Genomic DNA, 23,915 nt, shown 5'->3' with positions numbered 1-23,915 from the left:
ATTCAGAATTTTTATTCTAGCGTTGAGGGCTTCAGCACGGTGAAAGGTCATTGCCCCTGTCAAACAGAAGCAAAGAAATCTCTGTACGATATACCCTATCTTGTGTGTAGTCTTCTTTGGAGTGGGTAATAACTTTGTTCGATTTATATCGAGTTGTAGATGGGCTCTCGAGTTATTATAGATGGGTTCTTATTCATTGAATACAAATTGACCGCGGGTGTACCACAAGGCCCTGCCATTTCTCCCTCACTTTTATTTATTTTCATTGGCGGTCTTTTGGTACAGACTAGAGATCAACCTCTGTCATTCACTTGCAGGAGGAGGAGGTGGATAATAATACACTCTACCGAAACTTGTTGGCCGTTTCAGAGTGGGGCGGTTGATCGATAATTATTTATACAACCTTGACCAAGCCTAAAATGGAATGGACCGGGCTTCTTAGGATCTACTTGGCCGGGTTCAGAGGAGAGCGATGGTGTCGATCGGCGATCGTAGGGTATCCAACTCTATAGTTTCCTTTGAGCACCATTTAAATATGGGAAGCTTGGCACCGTTTTATCGATACTAGTATTTGTTCCGCAGAGATATGAACATCTGTAAGAGGGTTCACCAGAAATACAAGATTTTCAAGGAACGCACACCAGTATGTAATCAATTGGACAGTTGACGAATCCTGCATTGCCCTGAAAACTTGTTTTATGGGGAATTGACTTCTAGCAAATAGAATGTGGAATCGACTTCTAGCGTGATTTCAATTGGCAGATGGACGGACATGGCTAGATGTCTTAGATTTTTTTTTAATTTTTTTTGCAAAAATGTATATACTTTGTAGGTTAGAATATCGATATTTCAAATCGTTCCAAACAATATGACTACATCCCTTTCTTTCTTTAGTGGGTATACAATCATGCCCTTTAGTCCAATATGAACTTTATATTTATTGGCTGACATGTTATTAGAGCTTAATAACATTAAGCGGATAAATGCCTTACAGGCTTTAAGTACCCTCAACTAAAAACAATTGTATCCAATAAACAGTAGTCATTATAGAGAGATCATTAAATAATATTAATTAAATATATGGTATTAAATGTAATAAGCTATAAAAAAAATCAAATTAAATATATTTCAAAACCAATGCAAGCCCAATGCAAATGCTGCCTATCAAAAAAAAAAAAAAAGTTTTCAATTGCATACTTTGCAAATTTGACACCAACCATAAGTAAATAGAAAATAGCATTAATTAAAGTCTGTTTTTGTTCGCTTTTTAATGCATTTCAAGCAAAAACAATATGTTTTTTCTTTTTTTCCACAAAATTATCTTTAATTACCTTAATACACATTTATTTCTAAATAAAATAATAAATGATTGACTATTTATATTTGCTCAAAATACATAGCAAATAAATAAAAGCAAATAAAATGTCATATAATAAATCGTCAGTAATGAGAAACAATAGGATGTTGTGTACTGCATAATTATTGCGAATATAACGCTAAAAGGGGAAAAACCCGTAGTATTAATCATATTAATGATTATTCTGTGTTTGTTTATTTCCTAAGGGCTAATTGTGAAAAAATGTATAGTTTTAATATATAGTTCTACGATTTAGTTCCAATTACAGTGTATTGTATTATATTTACAAATATTGCAACATATTGCAATTAACCTTCATTGTCATTGTGGTTTGGGCATAGTGTATTATGAAATTCAAATATTGTGGCATACATTAAGGGGTACTTATTGGTCGATGAAAAAGTCTTTAGATGAAAAAACTAAAGGGGGTAAACTATTTATGACTTGAAATTCCTCTATTATTTTCAAACTTTATCTCAATATAATGCTATATGTGTTTCGAAGAGAAAATATAAATATTAAATATTTTGGGAGTGAAAAAATGAATTTAAAATTAAAATTAATTTTTTTTTATTTTTTTTTCCTGTTATGCCTAAGCTTTTAGTATGCATGCCTTTTATAACCTGGATCAAAGATTTTTATATTAACATATTTTTATTTCAATTTGTTTTCTCTTGTGGAATGTGGTTTCTTTTTATGCATGCTATATTCTTAAGTTTGAATTATTGGTTCCTCTCTTTATTTGAATTTTTTTTTTTTTTTTATTTAAAGATTTCTCTTTCATATGATTCAACAAACTAATATTTTCTTTTATTCTCTATTTTTAATGCCACACTGCCTTGAAACTGCCACAGGTCACCGCCACCGATGGTGATAAGGATCGTCCTCAAAATATTGTCTACTTCTTAACTGGCCAAGGTATTGACCCAGATAATCCAGCCAACAGTAAATTCGATATTAATCGTACAACTGGAGAAATATTTGTATTAAAGGTAAGTGTTGAGAATACATTTTATGAGTAAGCAACCAACTTATTAGAACCGTACTCAAGATCCCTTGGAAGCTTTTGATGCAATTTTTACACCCTCCACCATAGGATGGGGATATACTAATTTCCTCATTCTGTTTGTAACACCTCGAAATATGAGTCTAAGGCCCCATAAAGTGTATATATTCTTGATCGCCATGACATTTTAAGTCGATGTAGCCATGTCCGTCCGTCTGTCTGTCTGTCGAAAGCACGCTAACTTTCGTAGGAGTAAAGCTAGACACTTGAAATTTTACTTTTTGTTGGTAAAGGTCGGTTGGAATTGTAAATGGGCCAAGTCTGTCCATGTTTTGATATAGCTGCCACCGATCTTGGATCTTGACTTCTTGAGCCTCTGCAGGGCGAAATTCTCGTCCGATTTGTTTGAAATTTTGTATGACGTGTTTTGTTATGACGCGGTATATTTTCTGATACCGTTTTGCTATCACTACATGGCACGACTCAAAGTACGTTTATTATGTGTGCAATTTTTAGCACAACAAGGGCCTTGGAGCTTTATTTGCTCTACTATAATTAAAGTATTTTTAATAGACGATCAGACAGACAAGACCTACTTCAAAAGTCATATCAAGCATATGTACAATTTATGGGAAGTTAGACCAATACCTTGTGGTATTTTTGTTTAACCATATAAAGGCACTCCAATTTCAATCAAAATTATTTTATTCCCTCTATTGATTAATGTCACAAAGTATATAACAAGAAATGAATGAAACCCACAGAGTTATTTTCTCCCCCCATTCCAATTAATCCTCTTTAAACGTTAATTAAACCAAACAAAGGCTGGCACAACAATGAATAATGACTTATAAATCTTTATGCAATCAAAAATTGGACATAAAAAATTTGAATAAAATCGTATGCCATTATGGCAGCGAAGACTTGTAAATAAGGCTCAAGCAGAATAAGGGAGAAAAGTTTGCCCAAACCAATAACAACAATTGCCATAAATAATAATTGTTGAAATTGACAGCTTAACAGAAGAACATAATAAAGGACAAACTCGCATACAGATACACTCGTACTATTAAAAAGAAAATTGCATGGTTGCCCAGTATTCGCCGCCATTCACTTTGCGGTGGCTTATTACATGATAAGCCTATGACAAGCCTTAAGGTATGCAATAATTGCATATACATTACAATTTATTCACCCACAAACTTGCGGTCTGACAAACGGCGATAAATTTTACGAACATTTCGTGGCAATGCTACCACAGATGTTGTATACATCGGCGAAGTAGTCCTTTTGTGTTCGACTCGTTGTGGTGGCTGGTTAAAGCGAGATGGTGTGGCACCATGAAGGACATTTATTTGGGATTGTTTTAATGTGCATTTAAAAATAAAACGAATATAAATTATTCGTTTAAAACAGTAAATAATGGTTTTATAATAAGTAAAGACCACTTGTAATATGACAGAATGGATGATCAGCGTAGTTCTCAAACAGCTCGTTTTTCAAAAGCCAATGGAGATTATTATGAAGTCATTGGAGAATATTTAATACAAAGGGGATCACTATAACAAAGAAATGAAGCCAAAATAATGCATGAATATTGGAATAAGAATAATTATTGAAGCCAAATGCAGGAGAATAAGAAGGGATATGCAAATAAAAGTACATTTTAAAGAAACTTTTAATTAGATCTCAACCTAAACAACTTTAACCACAATTTAACTTATGAACAAGAAAAAGTTATTGTACAAAGAACAGCAATAAAGAGAAATGTGAATAAACAAAGGAAAAATTATTATGTAAGAAGGAACGTAGGATTAGAAAGTCTTTAAAGGCGAAGTCTGCAAATTTTAGTAATTTTTTTATTTGTTAGCATAAATTCAGGCGCTTTGAAAATAAAGTCAAACAAAGTAATAAAAGCATGTAAAAAGGCGTTAAGTTCGGCCGGGCCGAACTTTGGACACCCACCACCTCGGGTGTATATGTAAACCACCTTTCGTCACAATCCGGGGAAAAATGCATACCTTATGCCCCATAGCAGCTATATCGAAATATGTTCCGATTTTGTCAAAATACTAATAAATACAAGTCTTTGTTCAATCGTGTATACCAAATTATTGGTCTTTTTAGTAGTTATATCCAAAAATAAACCGATCTGAACCACATACGATGCAGAGTTCGAAAAGCCTAACATAAGTCACTGTGTCGAATTTCAGTGAAATCGGATTATAAATGCGCCTTTTATGGCCCCAAAACCTTAAATCGGGAGATCGGTCTATATGGCAGCTATATCCAAATCTGGGCCGATCTGTGCCATATTGCAGACAAATTTTGAAGAGCCAATCACAACTCCTGTCCGAAATTTCGGCGACATCGGACAATAAATGCGTCTTTTATGGGCCCAAAACCTTAAAGCGAGAGATCGGTCTATTTTTAAATCTAGACCGATCCGGGCCAAGTTGCAGAAAAATGCTGAAGAGCCTAGCATAGCACTGTCCTAAATTTCGGCGACATCGAACAATAAATGCGAAAGATCGGTCTATATGGCAGCTATATCCAAATCTGAACCGATCTGGGCCAAATTAAAGAAAGATATCGAAGGGCCTAACAGTACTCACTGTCCCAAATTTCAGCAAATCCGGAAATACGTACAGACGGACGGACATGGCTAGATGGTCTTAAATTTTTACGTTGATGAAAGGTGTTGCGAATGAAATGACTAAATGAATATACCCCCATGGTGGTGGGTATAACAAGTAAAAGCATGCTAAGTTCGTCCGGGCCGAATCTTATACACCCTCGACCATGGATCGCATCTGTCAAGTACATTGAATGACTTTTCAAATATATATGGACTATACAAAGCTATTTTCCAATATGGACCGTATTTGTCATGACTGTTAATAGTCCACCGTGATGCAGAGGTTAGCATGTCAGCCTATGACGCCGAACGCCTGGGTTCAAATCCCAGCATGAACATCAGAAAAATTTTCAGAGGTGGTTTTCATTTAAAAAATTTTCCCCAAAGAGGTGTCGCACTGCGTGACGCCGTTCGGACTCGGCTGTTAATAAAGTCCCTTATTATTGAGTTTAAACTTGAATCGTAAAGAACTCATTGATGTGTAGGAATTTGCCCCTTCTCGATCCCTGAAGGTAATGTTCTTTCTTAGGGAAATGTTCTCATTAGGTGAGGAATGGCACCTCAGACATTTCGACTCAAATATGGATATCAAATTCGTGCTGCACTTCCTAATTCCTTTAATTTGAGCCCCATATTGTCATGGCTGGTAAATATGAACCGTTTGGAGGGTGTTTTGGGGCTGGGGCGGCCACCAGCACTTTGCACTGAAAATTAATATCAAATACGATCTTTATTCCCAACGGAAATGAAGTTCAGTTTAGGGGGTGCTTTAGGGCGTAGCCCAAAACACTTGGCTCCAAAATTGGTTTTCAAATTCGTTTTCTACTCTCAAATACCTTTCATTTGAGTCCCAAATTGGCATAATGGCGGTTATGTGACCCATAACCGCTGGGTACTTGGACCTAAATTTTAATGCCATATTCATTTTCTGGTCTCCAAAACCTTTTGATACCCTTATTGTGCCCATCGGACCACTTTTGGGCATGGGTGGCGTTTTTGGGGTAAGGGTAGGGTCCGCCCCCATCCGATATGACCTACATCAATCAGAAGTATCTGTGCAAAATTTCAAGCGGCTAGCGACCACTATCGTGGTTTCGAAAGACGGACGGACACGGCTAGATTTAAAGCGGATACCTTTACCCGTTCAACCGCTATCGTGATTTCGAATGACGGATGGACATGGCTAGTTTGACTCTGAATATCGATACGATCCAGAATATACTCCTATATACTTAATATGGTGGCAGATCAATATTTCGAGGTGTTAAAAACGGGATACCGAGCAAAGAACTTGACAAATGCGATCCATGGTGGAGGGTACATAAGATTCGGCCAGGCGGTACCTAACACGTTCGTACTTGTTTTTATACCCACCACCATAGGATGGGGGAATGAGTACACCTATCTGATACTCGTTTATATGGGAGCTATATCAGGTTGTGGACACATATGTTAGAGGTCATAGGAAAAGTCACTATGCAACATCTCAGCCAAATCGGATAAGAATTACGCCCTCTAGAGGCTTAAGAAAAAAATCGGAGATCAGTTTAGATAGATTCAAACCATATTCGGCAGATATGTTTAAGGTCATAGGAGAAGAAGTTGTGTAAAATTTCAGCCAGAACTACGCCCCTTGTAGACCTAAGAAATATAATCGGGAAATCGGTTCATATTAGGTTTTGAAGTGATTCAAGCCATTCCCGACACGCATAATAGAGGTTAGAGAAAAAGCCACTGAGCAAAATTTTAACCACATCAGATAAGAACTACGCCCTCTAGAGGCTCAAGAAATAAAATCGGGATATCAGTTTATATGGGAACTATATCACGTTTGATTCTAGCTATACATGGAACGTATGTTACAGGTTAGAGAAAAAGTCACCACATCAGATAAGAAATACGCCCTATAGAGGCTCAAGAAGTATAATCGGGAGATCGGTCTATATGAGAGCTATATCAGTTTTTGAAGTAATCCAAGCCATGTTCGGCTCTTTTATAAAAGGAAGAGAAAAAGTCACGTAGTAAAATTTTAACCACATCAGATAAGAACTATGCACTCTAGAGGCTCAAGAAATAAAATCGGGAGATTGGTTTATATGGGAGCTATATCAGATTTTAAGCAGATTCAAGCTGTGCTTGAAACGTATGTTAGAGGTGAGAAGAAAAGTTACTAAGCAAAATTGTAACCACAGCAGATAAGAACTACGCCCTCTAGAGGCTCAATAAGTATAATCGGGGGATTGGTTTATATGGGAGCTATATCAAGTTTTAAAGTGATTGAAGCCATGTTCGGCTCTTTTATAAAAGGTAGAGAAAAAGTCACTGAGTAAAATTTTAACCACATCAGATAATAACTACGCCCTCTAGAGGCTCAAGAAGTATAATCGGGAGATCGGTTTATATGGGAGCTATATCAGGTTTTAGACCATACTTGACACGTATATTAGAGGTCACAGAAAAAGTCAATGCGCAAAATGTAGCCCAAATCGGATATGAATAACGCCCTATAGAGGCTCAAGAAGTCAAATCGGGAGATCGAGGTCATAAAAAAAAACACTGTGCAAATTTTATCCAAATCGGATAGGAATTGCGCTCTCTAGAGACATCAGCGGTATAATCGGCAGATCGATGTTTATGGGCGATATATCTAAATATGAGCCAATGTGGCCCATTTACAATCTTAGGAGGTATTTGGGCACAATTTCAAGTGCCTGGTTTTACTTCTTCCAAAGTTAGTTTGCTTTTCGCAGACAGCTAGACGTGCGGACATAGTTAGATCGACTTAGAGTGTCATGGCGATTAAGAATATTTTTACTTTATGGAGTCCGAGACCAATATTTCGACCAATCAAGTAAAAAGGACCCATTCTTGCTCTCCTTTTTTTTTTTTTTTGCTCTAAGAAGAAAATATCAATCCTCTCAAGCAACTAACGAAAAAATTCATAGCTCATCTCAAATATTTAGCACTTACGTTCTTAACTAAATTTTCTTCTAGAAATTGCTACAATTTACATAAATTTACCGCCACCTTAAATTAATCCCTAATGTGCCCCGCCAGCATTTTTATGAAAATCTACGCAAATATTTACGAAAACAAAACTTTTTTCATAATCGTTGTATTTATATTTTATTATTTTCATTTGTTTAACTTTCACCATTCAGCACAAAAGTCCTTAATAGATATCCTCACAGCAACAACTCCATCCGCCCATTGCTTAACATCCAAAGTTATTCACTCCTTTATTGTTCTTCATAGTGGCGAAATAGGGAAACTTTTCTACGAAACCCATGTAGAAATGTTAAATTTGATTCACTTAAATAATGGAAAATATTGTCATAAAACTATATGCTCTTCGACGAGTTGAATTCAACCATCCATCCAACCGTGAAGGCAAGGCATCCATGGCAATGGGAAATGAAGAACAGGAAAGGATGAGCAAAAGCAGAAAACCACTTTGAACATTGTCATGGGGCAGCACAAAGGGAAAAGTCTTTGTGTGTGTGTGTGTTTTTTTCTTGTGGTGGTCTTTGTTCACATCGAACATTAACACAGCATTTTGAAGTGCATTTTCATGTTTGACACTTGGGCTTCCGTTCATGGAGTTTTATGAAGACATCTCATCTCTGCTAGGATAATGATGTTGACGTTTCATTGTTCATATATTTTCTTTTTTTGTGGTTCTGCATCAAAAAAACGTTTACTTAGCAATTGTGCCGGTCATTTTGGTGTTGTTTTTGGGAGAGGGGAAATTTAAGTTAATCAACTTTGGGGGTAGAAGGCGAAATTTTTAGAGTTTATATTTCAAATCTTTCGCCGTATGTCCATAACAATTGAATACATTGAACAATTTTCTCTAAGAAGGAATTTTTCATAAGAAAATATATCAACAACAAGCTGGATACCTTCAACATGCATAAAATCGTAGTGCAAATTATTTCGATTAATGTGCATCTTTTGCAACATATTGGGTTGCCCAAAAAGTAATTGCGGATGTTTCATATAGTCGGCGTTGACAAATTTTTTCACAGCTTGTGACTCTGTAATTGCATTCTTTCTTCTGTCAGTTATCAGCTGTTACTTTTAGATTGCTTTAGAAAAAACTGTAAAAAATGTATATTTGATTAAAGTTCATTCTAAGTTTTATTAAAAATGCATTTACTTTCTTTTAAAAATACGCAATTACTTTTTGGGCAACCCAATATTTATCACATAGTTAAGGCACTTTTGGACAAGTCTAGCCACTTTTCCACCACACTGTGATCCAAAATCGAAAATTTTAAAAATCCTTCTGTAACTTTGAAATCAATAAAAAACTACTGGCTTCTGAAATGGACCCATTGGTGATAACATTTCGTCATAAAACAAGTGGTAAACTTTGGATTGGTTTCCAAAAATCTATTTATAAGCCTTACCGGCTTATTTTTCTGTGCGCTATTTATGGTATTTACTAGCTGGCCCAGTGTGCTTCGCTACACTCTTAAGTTATATTCGTATTCAACCCTCAAATATCTTTCATTATTATCTCATGTTGTTCAGTTGGGGCATAATTTTGGAGTAGAGTTACCTCCCGGGAATTGAACCAAATTTTTATATATGTTTGTTTTCTGCTCTGAAATACCTATCTTTTGAGTTCCATATTGTCCCGATCGGCGTACATTTTGGGTATAATTTTAATATAGGGCGGCCCGCCAGAGAATAAACCCCAAATTTTTATATAAGTTTCGTATTCTACTCTCAATTACCTTTCGTTTGATACCTATAGGTAAAGATGTCTTTTTTCGGCGGTTTATGGGGTTGGGGCATGTCCCCGACAAATGTTATATCAAGTTCATGCTCTACTCTTAAACACCTTTCATTTGGTGCCAATATTGTCCCAAACGGTAAATATGTCCGTTGGGGGGATTTTGAGGGATGAGCCATCCTCCACGGTTATTTGACCCCAAATCGGTGCACACGAATGCACAGATCTTCGAAATCTGGCGTTTTTAAAAATTGGGGTAAAGGGGAGGATCCGCTCCGCCTTCAGATATCGAAAAATGGGGTTCCCTATATCCATCGGTGGCCAAACTCTACCATCTATGAACATTTCATTAAAATCGGTTCAACAGTTTTTGAGTCTATAGCGCAACACCTTAATTTTTATACCCTCACCTCAGACGTAGAGCTGGAAAAATAACTATGGCACTATCGATATTTAATTTTTCTGGATATCGACTGATATTACCTATCGATACTATCAGCAAATTTCAATGTTTTGCAAAATTTAACAAAATTAAGCGATCCGACACTGAATATATCCTATAGAGGGCGCAATTTTCCCTCAATTGGGCTGACATTTTGTAAAATGGTTTCTCTCTTGACTTCCAACTGACTTTATTAAATTTGGTTTTATTCGGTGATCTCCTGATTTTTATTTCTCATCTTTGTTTGAAATATAGCTGATGGTAAATTAACCATAGTATCGATACTATCGATATTTTTTATTATAAATATCGAAAATATCGAATGTTGCGACTGTCGATAGTTTGCCTGCTCTACTTAGTGTTATGATGAAGTGCGGGGAGAAAAAGGGCAATGTAAGGATAATACAATAGGTTTAGAGAACATGTTATCTCGGTATAGGTGGGATAATAAGGACTATGCCAACTAGGGGACTGGAGGATATTCTAGACATTGAACCCATAGAAACAAAGATTAAGTGTAATGCAGCCACTGCGGCTATGAGACTTAAGGCAATGGGAGAATGGATTGAGGATAGAAGCAGGTCACACCATTGCGACATTATCGAGGCGACGATTGAATACCTGGAAGAAATGGAAGAACTTTCGGTTCGAATACCTGAGACAAAACTCGAGATCGAGTACGAAGCACTGCTGCCAGCGGCATAGTCTTGGATTAACGGAACTCTGGTATTCCTATCAGGAAGTTCATGCTACACAGACGGATCCAAGGTAGAGGACAGAGTGGGCAGGGGGGCTACATAGGAAACCCAGGCCCATTGCCATCAGGGCAATAACAACCAGGACGTTAAGGTCACGAACAGTCTTAGAGTGTAAGAAGTATATTGTCGCTTTTTCTGAGGATGGTGCGTCCGCATTGTTTGGAGTGCAGGCCGTAGCGGAGTAAGGAGGGATGAAGAGCAGACACTTTGAAGGGCAGAGGTCTGCCAGCTGTAAATTTGGTTAGTCCGAAGCCTTTCGACGCAACGAAGTTCGAGTTGAGGAGTTGGGCGACGAATGTAGCACAGTGGAAACGGTCGGTAGGACGATTACATCTTTGTAGGGACACCTGGATATTGACAAAAGGAGATTGATACCTAAGGGAAGAGGGTCAATATAGTTTCCAGTATCATAACGAGACACAGGATAACGAGCGAACTCATGCACTATTCAATCTACCCTAACCTGTTGCTCAATATGCCCATATTTAGCATTATGTATTTGAAAGTCTTTCAATTTGCAGGAACTAGCTTTTGATTGATTGGGTGTAACAGAAATTTTAACTGTTCGAAAAATTTCCCCATAAGGGACGTTTTCAAATGTTTTCGTCAATATTTTGGAAAAATAACTGCAAAAATTGTACATTCATCATGAATGTACAATGGAATGAAAATTAAAGTTGGTTGTTCTATTTCGTCTTTAAAAGAATTTCTTTCAAAAAACAATTTGGAATGGGTCTAGGCCTGGCCAATATTTTGCTTTTAGAAAATTTCATTAAATTTTTGTTTTGAGGAAAAATTTCATTGACATTTGAAAAAAAATATTAAAATGCTGTCATTTGAAATTTAAGTTCTAGGTAGACCTGGACATCAATTCTCTTTCTATAAAAACAAGTAAATGCGTGCTAAGTTTGGCCGGGTTGAATCTTGCGAACCCACTACCATGGATTCTGCTAAAAATGTATTCAAAATAAAAACCAAACGTCAAACCAACAAAAATTAAAGCTTCTAGGAACTGAAAAAGGATAATCGAGAGACCGGTTAACATGGGAGCCATATAAGGTCATAGACTGATTTGGACCGTATTCGGCACAGTTGTTGGAAATCAGTACGGAACACCACATGCAAATTTTCAGCCAAATCGGACAAGAATTGTAGATTGCTAAGGCTCAAGGAGTCAAATCGGGAGATCGGTTTATATGGTAGCTATACCAGGTTATAGACCGATTCGGACCTTACTTGGCACATCATGGGAGCTATGTCTAAATTTGAGCCGATTTGCAATTCCCTACGACCTACCTCAATGTTAAGTATGTGTGCACAATTTCAAGCGGATAGTTTTCCGCGTTCGATCGCTATCGTGATTTTGACAGACGGATGGACGGACGGAGGTCGGACGCACGCACATGGCTAGATCGACTCAGATCGTCGAGTTGATCAAAAATATATATACTTTATGGGGTCTTAGCCGAATATTTCGAGGTGTTACAAACGGAGTGACTAGATTAGTATACCCCCATCCTATGGTGAGGAGTACAAAAATATTTTAATTTTTTTATTCATATGAAAACATGCTGACAAAATGTCTTTTTTTTTTTTTTTTTTTTTTGGATACCCAAAACAAGAATCAGGAAAGGTGTAGAAACGTAAAAAACTTTTGACTTCAGAGAATATTCCACAGAAATGTTTTCTTTAGAGATATTTCCATTGAAATTCCCTCTTTTGAAACAATTTTGTTAGACCTTTGCTATTTAAAAATTTCCTGAAATTTAGTCTTTAGAAAAAATGTCATTGGAATTTTATTTATACAGAAAAGATCATTACAATTTTGTCTACAGAAAAAATTTTATTCAAATTTTGTCTTTATAAAAATATTTCGAAAGAGCCGGGGTAAATTTTGAAATTTTGTTCTTATAGAAAATTTTATTAAAAATTGTTCTTGAGAAATATAAGTTAGGGGGAGGGGGGCGGGGTAGATCCCCCCAGTCTACGTCGGTGGCTCCCATATAAACAGATCTCCCGATTTAACATCTTGAGCCCCTGGAAGCAGCAATTGTTGCCCGATCGACCTGAAATTGTTCACTCAGTATTTTGTTACGAATTTCAACACCTGTGGTAAGTACGGTCCAAATCGGGCTATAACTCTATATATAGCTCCCATATAAATCCATCTCCAAACTTGAGATCTTTAGCCCCTGAAAACCGCATTTTTTTTGTCCGATTTGTCTAAGATGTTGCACGTGTTGTTCTGTTACAACTTTCAACAACTGTGCTCAATACGATTAAAATCGGACTATAACCTGATATAGCCCTTCTAAGCCGCCTTTTTTTCTCACTTGGATGAAATTTTGAACGAGGTGTTCTGTTACGGCTTTCAACAAAGGTGCCTAGTATGGTACTCCCACATTAACTGATCTCCAGACTTGACATCTTTAGCCCCCGAAAGCCGCAATTTTTGTCAGTTTTGACTAACATATTGCACGTGGTGTTCTGTTACAACTTCCAACAACTGTGCGAAGTACGTTTAAAATCGGTCTATAACCTGATGAAGCTCCCATGTAAACCGAACTCTCGATTTCGCGTATGGAGCCCCTGAGGGCAGCAATTTTGCATTTGGCCTGGTATGGCAGAAATTTGGTCCATACAGTAAAATTATGGCCTAAACATAATTTAGTTTCTGTATTTTTTAGCAGAATCCATGGTGGTGGGTTCCCAAGATTCGGCCCGGCCCAACTTAGCACTCTTTTACTTGTTACTTGGACTACCAAATATTTTGCTACAAATTTCTAAATAATCGGCATCATTCAACGACACTCTATAAAGCCCATACAATAAAGCCTCTATCATATTGAAACTCATCAATTTTCCTACAACAGATGAAGCTCAATTTTCAAAATATTCTCTACTTTTTCTCCCTTCCAGGAAATGTCCAATAAGAGGCTTTTAAATGTATTTAAAAAAATTTTAAAAATTTTGCATGTAGCAATTAGTTTGGAACCAAAATTAATAGCATGCCTGGGCATATGTTTTATACAATCTAGGTGGTATTAGTATTTAATAGCCATGCCCAACACTTTTGCAAAAACCCCCACTACATCCAAAAGCCTATGTCAGTGTTCCAAACCACTATGCACCACAATATGTCATTCCTTTTAAATGCTAATTTCGTGAGGAAATTATAAATGTTTTAGTTATTTTTGGAAATTTTTGCTATACTACATGGAGAGAGAGAGAGTGTCCTGGCCATAGATAGATGGCATCAAATGAATTGCTTTCCTTTGACCATTATACACAAAATTATTCTATGAGCAATGTGAGAGACCCCAAATTCTCTGTTGCAATTTTCTGATTACCATAATACCAAATAAAACTAACTGAAAAAAAGAAACCCCCTAATTCCCATCCTTTCCCAGGGTAACATCCTACTAAGCCATATGCCATTAGGAACGATGCTCTGTAATAGTTTGTGCATGTGGTTATGTTGAGTGCCTGCCTCCCCTAAGACTCATCAGACAATTTTAATATGAAAATTAAATAAAATTCTCCAAAGAGGCATTGTGTTTAGAGTTTAGTTCATATTGGCCCTGGTGATGTTTATAGGTATACTGTTCAGAGTTGCCGTTTTTTGTAGTTTTGTTTCAAAACTATTTTGTTTAGAGTAAGAAAGTGCAAAGTTAGAGTTCCACTAGAAGTTGAGGTGGGGGTATTCTATTCTCCACGAAACTATATTGACCCTGCTTGATAATAGAGACTTCTTTCTTCAGATATTTACGGTCTACGATAGGTGGTCTACGCTGAGAGCTAGAGCTGGCAAACTATCGTTAATCGCAACATTCGATATTTTCGATAGTTTTGTTGATTGTATCGCTACTATCGTTATTTTCCCATCTCCTATATTTCAAACAATAATGAGAACTAAAAATCTGGAGATCGATTTATAAGAAGCAGTATCAATGCACAGACCAAATAAAGCCGAGATTAATAAAGTCAGTTGGAAATTATATGGGAAATTATTATACAAAATGATAGCCTAATCGGTTGAAAATTGCGCCCTCTATAGGCGCAATACTTCTTAAAGGATACATTTAGTGTTACATCGCTTATTTTTGTTTAATTTCGCAAAAAAATTAACTTTTCCGATAGTTTCCATGGGGAAAATAAACCAAACAAAGCCAAGATTAATAAATTCAGTTGGAATTTATATGAGGAATCATTATACAAAATGTTAGCCTAATCGGATGAAAATTGCGCCCTCTATAGGCGCAATGCTTCTTAAAGGATACATTTAGTGTCGCATCGCTTATTATACCCACCACCGAAGGATGGGGGTATATATTCATTTTGTCATTTCGTTTGCAACACATCGAATATCCATTTTCGACCCTATAAAGAATATATATTCTTGATCAGCGTAAAAATCTAAGACGATCTAGGCATGTCCGTCCGTCTGTCTGTTGAAATCACGATACAGCCTTTAAAAATAAAGATATTGAGCTGAAATTTTTCACAGATTCCTTTTTTGTCCATGAGCAGGTTAAGTTCGAAGATGGGCTATATCGGACTATATCTTCATATAGCCCCCATATAGACCGATCCGCCGATTTAGGGTCTTAGGCCCATAAAAGCCTCATTTATTATCCGATTTTGCTGAAATTTGGGACAGTGAGTTGTCTTAGGCCCCTCGACATTCTTCGTCAATTTGGCCCAGATCGGTCCAGATTTGGTTATAGCTGCCATATAGACCGATCCTCCGATTTAGAGTCTTAGGCCCATAAAAGCCACATTTATTATCCGATTTTGCTGAAATTTGGGACAGTGAGTTATAATTAGGCCCCTCGACATCCTTTGTCAATTTGGCCCAGATCGGTTCAGATTTCGATATAGCTGCCATATAGACCGATCCTCCGATTTAGGGTCCTAGGCCCATAAAAGCCCCATTTATTATCCGATTTTGCTGAAATTTGGGACAGTGAGTTGTGATAAGCCCTTCGACATCCTTCGTCAATTTGGCCCAGATCAGTCCAGATTTGGATATAGCTACCATATAGACCGATCCCCTGATTTAGGTTTTTAGGCCCATAAAAGCCACATTTATTATCCGATTTTGTTGAAATTTGGGACAGTGAGTAGAGTTAGGCCCTTCGACATCCCTTGCCAATTTGGCTCAGATCGGTCCAGATTTGGATATAGCTACCATATAGACCGATCTCTCAATTTAAGGTTTTGGGGCCATAAAAGGCGCATTTATTGTCCGATGTCGCCGAAATTTGGGACAATGGGTTAAATTAAGCCCTTCGATATACTTCTGCAATATGGCACAGATCGGTTCAGATTTGGATATAGCTGCCATATAGCCCGATCTCTCGATCTAAGGTTTTGAGGTCATAAAATGCGCGTTTATTGTACGATGACGCCGAAATTTGGGACGGTGAGTTGTGTTAGGCCCTTCGATATCCTTTTTAAGTTTGATCCAGATCCGTCCAGGTCTGGCATATAGACCCATATCCCGATTTAAAGTCTTGGTCCCATAAAGTCACATTCATAATCCGATTTCACTTAAATTTTACACAGTGACTTATGCTAAGCATTTCGACATCCGTTTAGTGCATGGTTCAAATCGATTTAATTTTAGATATAGCTACTTAAAAGACCAATATTTTGTTATACGCAATTGAAAAATGACTTGTACTTATAAGTATTTGGTCTAAATCGGAATATATTTCGATAACTGCTACCGGATTTTGATGAAAGGTGGTTTACATATATACCTGAGGTGGTGGGTATCCAAAGTTCAGCCCGGCTGAACTCAACGCCTTTTTACTTGTTTTTGTTTAATTTCGCCAAAAATTTTACTTTTCCGATAGTTTCCATGGGGAAAATATCAATCGATATTTAGTCAAACATTAAAATATCGCTAGTGCCATCGATATTTTGCCGGCTCTATTGAGAGGCATATCTGCTTCTGAAGCTTAAGGCATGGGTTTAAAGGATCACAGTGAGCATCCAGGACTCCCACATACCTATGCGATTCCCCCAGAGGCTTGGGTCTATAGCTACTGTGGTATAGACAACAATTGTCTGTGGTTCTATTTTGAAACTGCCACCATTGGTTAACGTAACCTTAGTGTGTTTTGCTTTATATTTTGGACATTTGTCCCAACCAGCAATCAAGGAAAGTCATTTCAATAATAACAAAAGAAAGCCACCACACCTTATATGGTTGAAAAGTCTTCTATCCAAAGACGAAACGCGTTCCATAATGGTTGATGTGTGTTGCGATCTCTGGCTTTTCCTTTTCATTTGCAAAGAAAATCTCCGATCATTGAGCTAGTCTCGAAAGGGTGAAAAAGGCGAAAATTGTGAAATTTAATGATCTTTGCCCTAACAGGCAAAAAACTTGAAATGAAAACTGTTTGTTTTTGTTCATGGTCGAGCAGTTTTTCATCTAAAAATTTCCAAAAGGCCTGGTAACACTTTTAGTTCCAGTTTGTATACAATATAAATTTTTGTATGTTCGGTAATACCAACGGCAACTACAACTACTGTCTCAATAACAAGGCAAGCGGAAAAACTAAAGAGGCAAATGAAACGCAGCAACAACAGATGTTTTTAAGGCAACAATGCCGAATCATGAGTAGTATGTGTGAAACTGTTTGCCTTATGCAGGTATGCATATATAACAAACATGGCAAACACTGTAAAAAGAAAAGCTTGTCAAGGGGGTGGCTCAAAATAGGGATTGAACCTTTCGTTGAAGGGCCTTTTGTATTTATTAGTAAGTAAGGAAGTATCGAGAGAATACAGTTTTGCTTTAGGCTAGATTGAAAAGAGGGTGCAGATATTAATCTGTCCCATGCTACTATAGACACACACCTAAACCAGTAATCGGCTTGTTGTGCGCTCTAGAAACTTAAAAGTAACCTCGAAAAAGAAAATTTTAAGTTAGGGATTCCTAAATTCTTAACAGTTGTATATAAGTCAATACAAAAGTTTCAGGATCCAATACATCCTCAAAGACAAAGCTTTAAAAGACTATTCTTCACCTTTTAAGTTTGGAATATTTGGGTCTTCTGTTCTCGTCGGATTATGAGCAAGGTGACTATGTTTCAGATTCAAATTGTAAAAAGTAGGAATTCGAGAGTCTTGTGCTCTTATCTTAGCGTATTATCTCCTACATCCACACCAAATAAATTCTTTACATATAATAATACATCCATCACATAAAACAAACCCCTGGCACAAATCCGGTTTGGCAAAATTATGCTAAGTAAAGAGAGCACCCTTGTTGTTCATAAATATAAAGGCCTTTCAAGATATTAAGCTCACATTCAAACCGATTAACCGATTTTATTTCATGAGAATCGGACGCCTAAATGAGATAGGTCCCACTGTCCAATTCCATGTCTCAAAAAACTTTTCTTAGATTCATAGACCTACCCAAGATTTCACATACCAATCCTTGGTCTAACAAGCCACAGATATTTCAAAGCTATCACAGACCACTCATAAGTCTCACAGAATTATCATTGGCCTCACAGATCTAACATTGATCTTGCAAATTTATCACAAGTCACATACATTTTTCATAGGCCGTACAGACTTATCAAAGGTCTCATGGATCTATTTAAGGTCTCACAGACCTATTCCGGGTCCCACAGACATATACGTGCTCCACAGGCCTACTCTAGGTTTCATAGATCTATTCTTAGCCTCTCATACTTGTCCTAGGTCGCAAGGACATGTCCCTTTCTAGGTCCCACAAACCAATTATGTGTCTCTAGACATGTCTTTGGTCCCAGGGATCTATTCTGTGTCTGACGGAACTATCCTAGAACTCGCCAAGCTGTTCTATCCTAGGGCACACAGACCTATCGCAGGTTTCACACAATTATCCTATGTCGCACTGACCTATCCTATGTCTTATAGGTCACATGGATCTTAACTACGTCACTCATATCTTTCGAAGGTCACACTGATCTTTCCTATGTCATACAGATCTATCCTAACACGCCTATCACATATCTAACGGACACATTCTTATTCTCATAGACCTATCTTAGGTAACAAACAAAAAAATTAAAACTCACATAAAGCCACTCAATTTCAGAGACATGTCCTAAGTCTTGTAGACCTAGGCCATACGCTACTAACCAAGGTCGCCCAGATCTTTCCAAGGTTATACAGACCTATCCAATATTGCACATACCTTTGCAAGACTCACAGGGCTACCTAATTCGTGTACTCCTTTCATAGGTCTCGCGGGCCTGTCCTAGGTCACATGGAAGTATCCTAGGTAACATTGGCTTATGCTTGTTTTCACACACCTATCCTAGATCTAACGGGCCTGTTCTATTTAATATGGATCTATTCACATGGACCCATCCTAGGTCGTATGGACCTATCCTAGGTCATGTGGACCTATACTAGGTTACCCGGACCCACCCTAGGTCACATAAATCTGAGTCCTAGGTCATTCAGACCTATCATAGGTTTCATATACTTATCACAGGTCTCACTGACCTTTCCTAGATCGCATGGACTTATGCCAGGTCACACGGAATTCTCTAGGACTCACTGCCCCATCCAAGATCTCACGTACCTGTTATAGATCCCATTAATCTGTCCTAGGTAATATGAACCTATCCTAGGTCACATGGGCCTGTCCTTGATCACATGAACCTATCCTTGGCCACTTGGGCTTATCCTAAGTCACATTAACATATCATCATAGGTCAAATGGGCCAATGCTTGGTAATATGAACCTATTCTTGGTCACATAGATCTATCCTAGGCTATGCTAGGTTTCACACACCTATCTTAGGTCTCATGGCCATGTTCTTGGCCGAATTGATCTATCTTGGTTCGCAAGGAGGAATCTAACGTCTCACAGTTCTTCATAACACGGATCTAACCTAAGACACACAGACCTAGGTCTTAGTCAAAAAGACATATCGCAGGTCTCACATACACATGGACTAATGCTTGATCGAACGGAACTCTCTAGGACCCACATACCTATCCTAGATCTCACAGATCTCTCCAGATCTACAGACCTACCCTAGATCTCGGACACCTGCCCTAGGTTCTATGGATCTATCCTAAGTAATGTGGACCTATGCTTGGTCTCATGGGCCTGCCCTTGGTCATATGACCCTATCCTAGGTCACATGGACCTATCCTAGCTGAAATGGGACTGTGCTTTGTCACATGGGTCTAACCTTGGTCACATGAACCTATGCTACGTCTCACTGGCCTATTCTAGATCTCACGGACCTGTCCTAAGTTAAATGGACCTATGCTTGATCTCATGGGCCTGCCCTTGGTCACATGAACCTATCCTACATCAAATGTACCTAAGCTAGGTCACATAGACCTATCCTAGGCTGCTTGACCTATCCAATGTCAAAGGAATCCATCTTATGTGTCATAGGCCTTGAGACAAGTATCTAAAGTAGGACACACATAACTAAGTCCTAGGTCATTCAGACCTATCGCAGGTCTTAGATAACTATCATAGGTTTCACTAACCTTTCCTGTGTCACATGGACTTATGCTGGGTCACATAGACCTCTCTAAGACTCAAAGATCTATCCCAAGTCTCACAGACCTTTATTAGGTTCCGTGAACCTATCGTAAATAGCATGAGCTTATCCTAGGTCACAAGAACCTTTCCTATGTCACATGAACCTATCTTAGGTCACATGAACCTATCTTAGGTCACATGACCTATGCTAGCTTCCACAGAACTATTGTAGGTCTCTCAGACTTGTTGTAGACAACGTCGACTTATCCTAGACCACACCAATGCAAGATCACAAGGACGTCTTACAGACCTATTCTACGACGCACAGGCCTATTCTGGGTCTCACACCATATTCTTTCGGAACCATCTTAAGTAGCAGAGATCTGCCTCAGATCTCGCTGGTCTATCCTTGGTCTTACACACCTGTCCCAACACCCACAGGCCTACACGAGGTCCCAACAATATATCCAAAATCTCACAGAACAATCTTAGATAGTATAGACCTATTCTGGGTCTCTCAAACTATCCGAGGTCTCACAGTACAACATAACCTCATATTTATTCTAGTGTACTTCCTGCATTGTAACTCTTCGAACAAATCCTTCACTGGGCCTTTTAAACCTACGACACAGACACTGGTTCACATGGTGCTATTGCCGAACTAACGCTTGCGTTGAGCTTAAAACAGCTTGAGTGCGTGTTGATGTCGCCCCATTTGTCTATGTTTGAGTCTGTGTGCATTGAATTTCCCATTTTTCCACTTCCATAACACTCCAACGTTTTTATCCCATTACACCAGCAGCAGAAGCAACAGCAACAAGGATAGCAGCAACAGAAAACCCAACACGTAAAATACACTCTGTAATGCATTTTGCGGTTGTCACGGTGCTTATGACAGATGCCGGGTTAAAGGATGAGAAACGGCTCTGTGGCAATAGGATACAAAAAGAACTTCGTTCGTTTAGTTGTTGTCGCAACAAAACCAAAAAAATGACATTGGATTTAAGAAGCATTAGAATATAAACAGGTTAATTTATGTCATAGTTGCTGGCATTGCAGACACGCACACACACATAGACATGCTGATGCTCACGCTAATCCTATCTGGGGAGAGAGAGGTATTAAATTTTTAATTGAAAAGTTAAAAAAATATGTAACAAATAACAAGATAGAGGTAATTTAATTTACGCACTTTAATGTATGGCGTTAAGCAACATTTGCAGATTATAAACGATTAATTTAAAGCATACTTTTAGGGATTAATAATATGTTGCCTGGATGTGGCGTAAATATATCATCGTAAATAGGTTATTTAAAGCATATTTTTTTTAAGGTTGAGCATCATATTGTCTTTTTATGGGATAAATAAGATAATTGAAGGTACAAATATTTAGAGCATACTTTTAGGGATTAATGATATACTGCATTAAAGCATTTTTTTTCATAGAGTGAAAAAATTTTTAGCCTTGATGAGGGATAAATAACCCAATTGAAGCGAAGTTTATTCAAAGCATGTAGCCTTGTTATGGATTAAGTAAGATAACTGAAACATGTGTGTTTTGCTGAGTAGAAACAAATTTGTGATTTGTGGCAATGCCAAAAATGTTGTTCATTATAAGAAGAAATTTATTTTACCATTTCAAAAAATTTTTTAAATAATCATTTGAACCATTTTTGTCTTTTTCAGCCCCTTGATCGTGATCAACCCAATGGACGTCCCCAATGGCGCTTCACTGTTTTCGCTCAGGATGAAGGCGGTGAAGGCTTGGTGGGTTATGCTGATGTTCAAGTCAATCTGAAGGATATCAACGATAATGCCCCCATTTTCCCGCAAGGCGTATACTTTGGAAATGTCACCGAAAACGGTACCGCTGGCATGGTGGTAATGACCATGACTGCCGTAGACTATGATGATCCCAATGAAGGCTCCAATGCCAAATTGGTCTATTCCATAGAGAAAAATGTCATTGAAGAAGAAACTGGCTCACCGATATTTGAAATTGAACCTGATACTGGTGTTATCAAGACCGCTGTCTGTTGTTTGGATCGCGAACGTACCCCTGACTATTCTATACAAGTGGTGGCAATGGACGGCGGGGGGTTAAAGGGCACGGGTACGGCCTCTATACGTGTCAAAGATATTAACGATATGCCGCCGCAGTTCACTAAAGATGAATGGTTTACCGAGGTGGATGAGACAGATGGCACTACGCTGCCCGAAATGCCTATACTCACGGTCACAGTACATGATGAGGATGAGACAAACAAATTCCAATATAAGGTCATAGACAACAGCGGCTATGGAGCTGATAAATTTACCATGGTGCGCAATAATGATGGCACTGGCTCCTTGAAGATTGTGCAGCCCCTGGATTATGAGGACCAATTGCAGTCGAATGGTTTTAGATTCCGCATACAAGTCAACGACAAGGGGGAGGATAACGATAATGACAAATATCATGTGGCCTATTCGTGGGTGGTGGTAAAGCTGAGAGACATCAATGACAATAAGCCTCACTTTGAGAGAGCCAATGTGGAGGTGTCAGTGTTTGAAGATACCAAAGTTGGCACTGAACTGGAGAAATTTAAGGCCACTGACCCAGATCAGGGAGGACGCAGCAAGGTATCCTATTCCATAGATCGTTCTTCGGACAGACAGAGACAATTTGCCATAAATCAAAATGGTTCTGTAACCATACAACGTTCTTTGGATCGTGAGGTAGTGCCCAGACACCAAGTTAAGATATTGGCCATTGATGATGGTTCACCGCCAAAGACGGCCACAGCTACTCTCACAGTTATTGTACAGGATATCAATGACAATGCTCCAAAATTCTTGAAAGATTATCGTCCTGTTTTACCCGAACATGTGCCTCCGAGAAAAGTTGTCGAAATATTGGCTACCGATGATGATGATCGTTCTAAGAGTAATGGGCCACCATTCCAATTCCGTTTGGATCCCAGTGCTGATGATATCATAAGGGCATCGTTTAAGGTGGAACAGGATCAAAGTAAGTACTTGTTGAAAAGTTGTATAGTATACCTATGAAAAATAAATGAAGAAAAAACTATAGCATACTTTTGAGGGCTATTTAAACGACAATTTTCACATTTATAAATTAATGGTAGATTTATTTAATATATATTTATGTAGCGGTGGTTTTCCCCTGAGGTACCCTGTAAAAACTTCTCTCCAAAGAGGTGTCGCCTTTCGGACTCAGCTATAAAAAGGAGGCCACTTATCATTGAGTTTAAAATTGAATTGGACTGAACTCATTGGTATGTGAGAAGATTGCCCCTATTCCTTAATGGAATGTTCATGGGCAAAATTTACTATTTTTACTTTTAAAAGGCATATCGCTCTATATACGGGCTAAGTCAAGTTATTCTGTGATTTCTGCCATACAATACACTGTGCCAAATTTCATCGAAATCAGGTATGGGCCTTAGATC

At 38.0% G+C, this 23,915-nt stretch overlaps 1 protein-coding gene across 5 annotated transcripts in view; it reads left to right on the top strand.

Moving 5' to 3' along the window:
* The window catches only part of LOC106086998 (neural-cadherin), a 535,030-nt gene that overhangs the window by 455,121 nt on the left and 55,994 nt on the right, over nt 1-23,915 (top strand). For all 5 annotated transcript variants that reach the window (XM_059364497.1, XM_059364494.1, XM_059364495.1 and 2 more), the window contains exons 14-15: nt 2,212-2,349; nt 22,150-23,473. In XM_059364497.1, the coding sequence (XP_059220480.1) occupies nt 2,212-2,349; nt 22,150-23,473 (1,462 nt within the window). The remainder of the gene's footprint in view (nt 1-2,211; nt 2,350-22,149; nt 23,474-23,915) is intronic.

The sequence above is a fragment of the Stomoxys calcitrans genome, chromosome 3 (genome assembly GCF_963082655.1).
Source record: "Stomoxys calcitrans chromosome 3, idStoCalc2.1, whole genome shotgun sequence".
NCBI lineage: Eukaryota > Metazoa > Arthropoda > Insecta > Diptera > Muscidae > Stomoxys > Stomoxys calcitrans.
The sequence above is the reverse complement of the archived record's forward strand: the minus strand, read 5'-3'. Positions and strand labels throughout refer to the sequence as shown.